Raw genomic sequence first — 9,102 nt, 5'->3', positions numbered from 1 at the left:
AAATAAAAAAAAGGTACTGCAGGTATTGAAGGGGGGTCAATTGGAAGAGTTGGGATACAAAAGGGAAAGAAGAATGTGATGTAATTCTATTTACTCAAAATATGTTTTTGAATGTTAACAAATTCAGATAAACTGAAATTATGAATCTTTTCTCATAATGCAATAAAACTTAAATCAATAAAAAAAATTAAAAAATAATCATGAACTCTATAAAGCTGCTTAAACTTAGACAGGAAACATGTCATTTGGGCTCTGCCTCCCTGTCCCACAGCAGCATGACCTGTGGTCACAACTAGTGGATCCTGAGGTGGGGGGCGGAGAGGGGTAGGCGTGAACAAGGTAGGAACAGTCAGGGATGGAGATCTCAGGCAGAGAGAACAGACTCTTCTTGGGAGACAGGCTTCAAAGAGACAGCTCATTTAATTGGAAGAACAATGGCTATTAAACCTTTAGGAAGTGTGCAGAGGTCTTCAGGGAGACTGCACACTATTGGCCGGCACCAGAAATTCCTCCCTCATGCATAGGGAGGAATTTCAGATATTGCTGGATATAACCTTATATGGACATGAAGCCCATCACGGTTGGTGAGCTCTGCAACCTCCTCTGAGGGGCAGTGGGTGGGAGTGATCCTACTCATCTCAGGGTTTGGACACACCCCTGCCCCACTTTTGCTCCAGGCCAGCTCCCTGCCATACCCCAGCCCCACAGAAACAGGAGGAAGTAACCTGGCGATGCTCCTGTCACCCACCTATCATTTGGGAAGCTGCAGCCTAAGAGGTTCAAAACCAGCTACCTGCAACCCAACATGATGGCCACAGTGGGTACATCTCTCAGAAGAAAAGCAGATGATTCAAACTCACAAAGTCCCTGGGAACAGAATTACTCACAATCAGAGGCACTAAGTTTGTGAAATTTTTACCCAGATGGCTCAGACAGAGCAAAGGAAAGGAGCTCAGCTTCCTTCTTCCCACCCTGTAGACAGAGGTTAGGTGCCTGCGGGCAAGTACACTGTGCTCCTGCCTGCAGTGTTTCAGTCCTGCTTGCCTAGTATACCCTCTTCTGATAGATAAGCTTGTCTAGGACTGAATTCGCAGTCACATTGTCACTGACATCCAGGGGCTGAAAGCTGGCAGTATGACTGTGCACAGCCGGTGTTGGTATTCTGTCTGGACTCCACCCTCACAGTTACCTGGCAACCACCAGGTAGGCCTGGTCCTATTAAAGGGGCTGCTTGCCCCCTCTTCTCTCTTTTACTCCTGCTTCTCTCCCTTGCCTCTTGCCCCTTTGTTCCTCCTCTCTCCCCATTCCCTTCCCCCCTCTCTCCACGTGCTCATGGATGGCCCCTACTTCTCTATTCTCTCCTTCTCTCTGCCTTTCTCTGTCTCTGCTACCCTCTTAACTCCCCTCCCTATGCCCTAAATAAATTCTATTCTATACTACTATACCGGTGTATGTCTGGTCCCTCAGCGGAAGGGATGCCTTGGCATGGGCCCGCTGAGGCACCCCCTTCCCCCACACCTGCCAGAACATATTCTTAGCTTTTTTTTTTTTTTATGATCACAACATCTGAGCTCCTCCCTTCTAGAACTCCTCAGGCAAGCTCAAAAATGACCAACCCAGACCACCAGGATGAAGAGACCAAATCCTAAACACAGAAAGTCCAGAAACCTCCACAGGCTCTCAACTAGTACCAGGGTCATCTAGCGTAACTTCCTGGGCAGGGCCAACCTTCTCCTGAAATGCCTGTTCCCAGCTTGTGCATCCTACAGGGCCCTGTCAGCCAAGCACTCTGCCCATCACCTAGAACACACCTCTCCGTCAAGGCTCCAGAAGCTGCTATGTCATCCTAACACTTGGAAGCTATACAAAATCCTGTCTCAACCAGGCATGGTGGTGCATGCCCTTAATTTCATTTAATCTCATAAATAAGAGGAAGGCAATCTCTGAGTTTCAGGCCAACCTGGTCTAGAGAGTGAGTTTCAAGATAGCCAAGAAACCCTGTCTCTAAATAAATAAGTAAGTAAGTAAGTAAGTAAGTAAATAAATAAATAAAGTAACAAAACCCCAAAGAAGGGCTTTGCTCAGAGTCTGGTCTGTGGAAAGTGAGTACCTAAGGCTTGGAGCAAAAAGCAAAGGGTAACTTCAAAACTGCTGAACACACAGAGAGAAGTAGGCTCCACCAGCCGGGCCCCAGAAGCATGTGTACACATGCGACTGCCAGCAGCGCAGGGTCTGTCAGGAACTTGGCATGGGCACCTGCACACTGCAAGTCAAGGATGGCCATGCCAGTCCTGGGAACTCTGCAAATCTCAGAAGAGCCTCACCTACCTGTACACATCAGTTCAGGGGCACCTGAGCAGTGTATCCCCCATGTATAAGCACATAGTGTGTCCAATGTCCCCTTCTCCGAAGACAACACTGGATCCCTTACTTCATAAATTACACAGTCTCGACTATGCATGTTGTGACCAACCTAAAGGGAAGGACCCTCAGGGAAATTCCAACCAGGCCAGCCACAGGCACCAGACCCACTCCAGCTGACAGAGCCATCTGGAGCCACAGGCACCAGACCCACTCCAGCTGACAGAAGCCATCTGGAGCCACAGGCACCAGACCCACTCCAGCTGACAGAAGCCATCTGGAGCCACAGGCACCAGACCTACTCCAGCTGACAGAAGCCATCTGGAGCCACAGGCACCAGACCCACTCCAGCTGACAGAAGCCATCTGGGAAAGGCTATGCCAAGTGTGTAAGGTCTCTGGAGACGGTCTACTATTTTTGCATGGCTGCAAGGGGTGCATTCTGAGAGGCAGAATTCTCAGAGACTTCATCCCAGGATTGATTCCCTACTGCTGATATGCCTTTCCTGCCACTATTACATAACCTAATGATTTCTGAGCTTCAGCCCACCCTACTGGGCAGAATTTCTGCAGATCAACACGAACCCATACTTTCATTCAGTAATGCTGTGTAGAAGAACTGATGATTTCATACTTCCTGATTATGATTTTATAGAACTCCTAAACTGATACAAGTAATCTCAAGTCCCCTATAGAATAAAAGCTGCAAATAGAGCTCTGTAAACCTTCATGTGTCATAGGCCAAATGAACTAGAAAAAGAAAGCGGGCTTGGAACAAATTCACAATCAAGGAAAACATTCCTTCAAGGTTAGGAACAAGGCCACTATCTGGTACCTGAAGGTCATAAAACTGGAAATGGGCAATTTATTCATAGGTGCAAGGACAGAAAATAAATGATGGACTAGTCTATCTATATAAGATTTCAAAGCTAATAATACACAAGGCAGATGATTTGTCTTTTAACAAAATCATGCTAACTTACAACATAAAAACTATTGCCTTAACTTATAATGAACTCATGGGGCTAATAACAGATAATAATGAATGTTTACTCAGGTAAACATTTTTTGGGTTTTTTTTTTTTCCCCCGAGACAGGGTTTCTCTGTGTAGTCCTGGCTGTCCTGGAACTCACTCTGTAGACCAGGCTGGCCTCCAACTCAGAAATCTACCTGCCTCTGCCTCCCAAGTGCTGGGACTAAAGGCGTGCGCCACCACTGCCCAGCCAGATACTACTTTTAATGTAAAGGCATGTAAACAACTCTGCTGTAACTCCTTAAGCCTTATCAATCTATGACATGAAATATTACTTTAAACTTACTATGAACTTATAGAATATAAATTATTTAGAAAACCAAGTAATCAATTATCCTGAGAAGGTAATAAAAACTAAGAAGAATAATCAAACAGTGGTGTGCCCTTTTCTGCTTCATTCAGTGTACATGTGTCTGTGCCAGTGCCTGATTTTCTTTTCCTTCCTCTCTGGCTCACAAAAGGTTAATGAACTCCCAGCCTCTGGCCTGGCCATTTAGAAGCCCAGTCAGAGTTAAGAGCCCAGATAACTAAACTTCTTTTCTTAATCCCCTGCTGCTCTCAGCAGGAGTTAATTGTCATAATCCATCAGCTTTTGCCCCCCACACTGCTCACTGCCTTCCTCAGTCCACCTGGGTGCCCAGCAGTCAGCCTGGATGGTCTCCCAGCACCTCACCCACCCTCCTGCTGCCCTGAGAGTGTGCAGTCAGCCCAGATGGTCTCCCAGCACCTCACCCACCCTCCTGCTGCCCTGAGGCTGTGCATTCCTCCAGACTGCTCAGGAACACAGTGCAGAAGGCTACTCTCTGCAGCCTCAACCCAACCTTCTTGTCATTGATTTGTCACAGTTGGTCCTTCAAATCAGAGACTTAGGGGTAAGGGGTACCCTAAGCATTGTGGGGAGGTACTCTAGTCTCCTTACACCAGGGTGTTCCCAAAAGCTCCCTTACTGGAAACCCAGCAACCAGGGAAATTGGATCTCTTATTTGTCCTCCCTGTTCTAAACACCAACGACAGGCTCCTCTCCCCTATGGTAATAATCATGTATTGTCTTTCTGAACCGAACAACCACCCTAGGTATCACAGCCAAAGGATTTTAGCTCAGTGGGTTCAAGGCAGAGGCTATACCACCTTCAGGAACAGCACAAGACTTGGTACAGGCTCAGGTCAAGGCCCAGGCACTTCCTCCAAACAATGATGGTTGTGCACAGAGAGCAAACACTCGGGCATGTGAAACTACAGTGCCCATCCTTTGTGACAAGGGACTGATACAGAACACACCCGAGCCTGGCAAACATGTACTGAAGGACCCTAAGTTGATCACAGGATCTATATGTCCTCCCAAGCCTGCTAGCTACTAGAAACTCATGACCAATTCAGTGAGGAGGATAGCTCAACACAGCCTCCCCGAACATCTGAGTCCCGTTTCCTTAACTCCACTGTGAGGTGAAAGAGAAGGAGACACAGGACAGAAGGAGGTGGAACCCTCAAGGCAAGGATCTGGCTCAGTGGTTAAAGCTCCTGCTATACAAGCATAAGCAAACACCTGAAAGGTGGGTGTAGATATGGAGCCAGGATCCCCACAGGAAGCTAGCCCAGTCAGTCTATTCTGGGTTTTACTGAGAGACCCTGCCTCAATGAATAAGGCAGAGGAGTAGCCAAGGACTATCCTTGACACCAAATGATCTCAGTCTTACACACACACAAAGTAATAAACTTTAATAGCTACAGATTAAGGGGGTGGAGAGATAGCTCAGTGGTCAAGAGCACTTCATGGTTCCAGCACTCAAGATGGTGGCTCACACAGAGTCTGTGACTCCAGTGCCAGGGAATCAATGCCTCTTCTGGACTCAAAAGTCCTGCATACATGTGATACATTTACATACATACAGGCAAAACTCTCACATAAAAAAATAGTTTTAAAATAAGGCTTAAAGGCTACAGATAGTAAGACAGATAAAGAGAAATTGGCAGGCAGGTCAGGAAGGGCATTGAGAGTGAGAACATCCATCCCCAATTAGTAGCCCCCCAACCCCTCTCCCAGTACATAGTAAAATCCTTATTGACCTTCCTGCATCCAGTCCTTTGGGGAATTGTGTGAAGACTTCATTATACAGGCATGAGTGAAATATGGAAAGTCATGTAGAAATATGTTGGGGCTGGAGATGGCTGAGTTGGTAAGAGCACTGGATACTATTATAGAGGGCCTAGGTTCTGTACCCAGCACCTACATGGTAAGTAACATAATGTCTGTAACTCCAATTCCAGAGGATCCTGCGCTCTCTTCTGGACTCTGCTAGCGATGAAAGCCACGGAGCACAGATGTACACGCAGGAAAAACACCCACACACATAAACAGAAACCTGAGTGAGCAAGAACGATATGGACTGTTTAGATTGCTCTGTAATGTTCCTTGTTCCCACGGAGAGAGCAGAAGGGGGGCTCCCTGTAGCCGGGGACAGCCGCTCCGGGGCCAGGCACCTGTGAGGATGCCTGGCCCAGGCTGCTCCTCTGCTGGGAAGCGTGGCTTGGGACCTCCCAGCCTCCTGAGCGCAGTAAGCGGAGCTGGTTGCAACCTCGCGATCTGTGAGAAGCTCGGAGCAACCTGGAGGAAGAGAGCTTGCAGCATGGACCGCGCAAGGCCCCGCGCTCGGCCGCTCCCCGCACCCCCGGCAGCTACTTACAAATGAGGATAGGGACGGCAGGAGGATGCGCAGCACGTTGCACCCGAACACGAAGCTCAGCACCAGCAGCCACGCCCAGCGGTCCGTTTCGGACCCGCTCATCCTGGATCCCAGGCACCTGCACCGCTACAGCAGCGCCATGGTGACCGCGCCTCCGCGCTCGCCTACGCCTGCGCACTGCAGCTTCGCTGCGCTACGGCGGCGCCTTGGAGACAGTGTCGTCAACTGCGCCTGCGCACTGCAACTCTGCTCAGCTACAGCAGCGCCTGCGAGACGGCGTTGTCAACTGCGCAAGCGCAGGCTACACCTCCTCTAGAGGGAGGCGTTGGGTGTTACTTGGCACTCTTTTCTTCGCCTTTCGCCTTCCCGCTTCCGTAGCGGGATGATATCCCACTCGCGAAGGCTAAATAGCTTTTAGCAAACTGTGATTGATTGTAGTAGCCAAAAACTACTTACGTTCTTACTGAGTTAACTAACACACCTTTATTCTTAAATAAATCTATTTTAGGATAAGCCTCTGCATGCATAGAAAGTTACTTTATCATAGCAGGTAACTAAAAACATTTTCTAACCCGTTGTCGCATGTAAAATGGTTCGTCTACATTTTAAAATTAAGCACTAATAAACACGAACAATGTAGAAGATTGTAATCCTAAAAGATAAGTTTATTCATCAAAAGACATCACTTAGTGACTGGTACAGATTTGCCAAACATGTGGAAAATCTTATATACCACCCATCTTCAGCACACTCAAAATATTTACAGTGAGTTTTTAATAAAATTATCTAAATTTAGGCAGTAATGAGTATTCATAACAAAAGAACCCCGGTTCACTTATAAGCGGTAAAAAAAGTCAGAGATAGTTGGCTGTCTTTTCTACCATGTTAATCTGAGAATGAGTTACTTATAGAAATACTGCCTGAGTTCTACCAGCAGCAGTGGAATGAATTATCTCCATGAAAGGGCATACTGATCAGGAGGCTGCCACTCCATAAGCTTGCCTTCCAGCTGGTCTACCCCAGGCTGTAGGCAGACTGCCAGGTGCTGAACACGATGCAGATTTAGATGGATCAAGGAAGAGCAGCCTCGTGAAAAATTAAAGCAGTGTGTCTGAGTTTCTCCCACCCCACAGACCCACCTTGACTTCCCCGCACCTGCTTGCTCTTCAATCCCAATTCTATGCTTTTTAAAATGAAGAGGAAAGTATCAACCAAGGCCCCCACTGCACAGAAGGACTAAGCTGTTCTTGGTGAGGCAAGATCCTAACAAAATCACTGGTGACTATCCTATAATAGCAGGGGTGATATGATGGTTTGTATATGCTCGGCCCAGAGAGTGGCACTATTAGAAGGTGTGGCCCTGTCGGAGTAGGTGTGGCCCTGTGGGTGTGGGCTTTGAGACCCTCATCCTACCTGCCTGGAAGCAGTATTCTGCTAGCAGCCTTCAGAAGAAAATACAGAACTCTCAGCTCCTCCTGCACCATGTCTGTCTGGACGCTGCCATGCTTCCTCCTTCATAATAGACTGAACCTCTGAACCTGTAAGCCAGCCCCAGTTAAATGTTGTCCTTTATAAGAGTTGCCTTGGTCATAGTGTCTCTTCACAGATGTAAAAACCTAACAAAACAGGTGGCTAGGAAAAGCTCTTCCTGGCTTTCAGGAGCAGCTCAGTTTGACAGAGTCAGCTAAGCTCCTAGCTGCTGTTGACCACTCTCAAAACAGTTCTCAGTTGAAGACTGAGTTCTAACATGTATAAAGGAAGTGTGAAAATATCAATCAAGAGCTGGTACAAATACTGGCAAGCAGAGGTCGTAACGATCTCGTTTGTGTTTCAGTTCTGCTTTTGTGACAGGGTGTGACAGTTCTGAGGTTCCTCCATCTTGTGTTCTTGCTGAGGCCATTTTGTGTTTAACTAAAATTTCATCTCCTTGATGGAGAATGCCGTGGAAAATTACCCAGCCCTACTCTAAGGACACAAGGTCAAGATGGTCCACGTTATCTTCTCTTAAACTATCTGCTTGTGCAAACCTTCTCCTCTTGCACAGCAAGAGATACTAGGATGTGGTTTCTGCTTTCTGAAACCCTGTGCTCTGGACACTTGGTGCTACATTTGGGTCCTGAATACCTGAGTGTAGTCTCCACTGGCTGGAATAAAGACTTTCAGTTGACTATAAACTGTCTGAGTAGTCATCTTTGCTGGGCTCCACATAACACTGTAATCAATAACCACATGTTTTGTGGCTTGGAATTTCGTAAATTTGTTATCTTATAGTCCTAGAGTTTCAAAATGTGAAGTATACCTCACTGTGCTAAAAATAGACCATCTTCCTTCTGGAATCCCTCAGGCAAAGGCCAACATTTGAGGCCAACATTCTGACCTCATGGCTCTCTTCTGTCTTCAAGGTTGGCATCACACCCCTCTGCTTGGACTTGGAATCAACCAACCTTCCTAACTCCCAACTCCCTCTTTCACTATTGGAAGCCTTATGATTACACTGGGTCCATGTGGGCAACCAAAGATGATCTCCCAGGCTAGAAACCTTTAACTAGTCAGGCTACAGGAGACATATACCTATATAATACCAGCAGAGACTTGAGGCCAGTCTATGATATGTGAGACCCTGTCTCAAAAAAAGAGTTTACAAAATCCTCTGTGATTGACATATTTTACTAACTATAGACAGAATATGATGATGAACCCAAAGTCCCCAGTCCCAAGTTTCTTCCTAGTGCTTAAGTAAATAAAAATGACTATTGTCAATGATTACCATCAGAAAAAAAGACTGTAAAGAGACACAGGCTTTGACAGCTGTCTGTGTCCTCATTCTAAGTTGGACGAAGCATCTGGGAATGCTCATGGCATGTATTAGTAAGTAATAGAAAATAAATAAAGAGTGCTAGGTTAAAAGTGGGGGTTGTTGAGTGGCAAAACTTCTTCCTGGGGGGACACAGCACATGTGTCTACTCACTCTAGATAGGAATCACACAACAGACCAAAGTATAAATACCATCTGTGGTGCTTAGAATA

General features: G+C 46.7%; 1 protein-coding gene across 1 annotated transcript in view; it reads right to left on the bottom strand.

Moving 5' to 3' along the window:
- Positions 1-6,276, bottom strand: part of Get1 (guided entry of tail-anchored proteins factor 1) — a 19,594-nt gene extending 13,318 nt beyond the window's left edge. Inside the window, exon 1 of the mRNA XM_031364530.1 lies at positions 6,076-6,276. Within this exon, the coding sequence (XP_031220390.1) occupies positions 6,076-6,177 (102 nt within the window). The 5' untranslated portion in view covers positions 6,178-6,276. The remainder of the gene's footprint in view (positions 1-6,075) is intronic.
- Between the last annotated feature and the right edge of the window lie 2,826 nt (positions 6,277-9,102).

Source organism: Mastomys coucha, unplaced genomic scaffold (assembly GCF_008632895.1).
Source record: "Mastomys coucha isolate ucsf_1 unplaced genomic scaffold, UCSF_Mcou_1 pScaffold12, whole genome shotgun sequence".
Lineage (NCBI taxonomy): Eukaryota > Metazoa > Chordata > Mammalia > Rodentia > Muridae > Mastomys > Mastomys coucha.
Note: the sequence above shows the minus strand (reverse complement) of the source record. Positions and strands in the feature narration are given on the sequence as shown.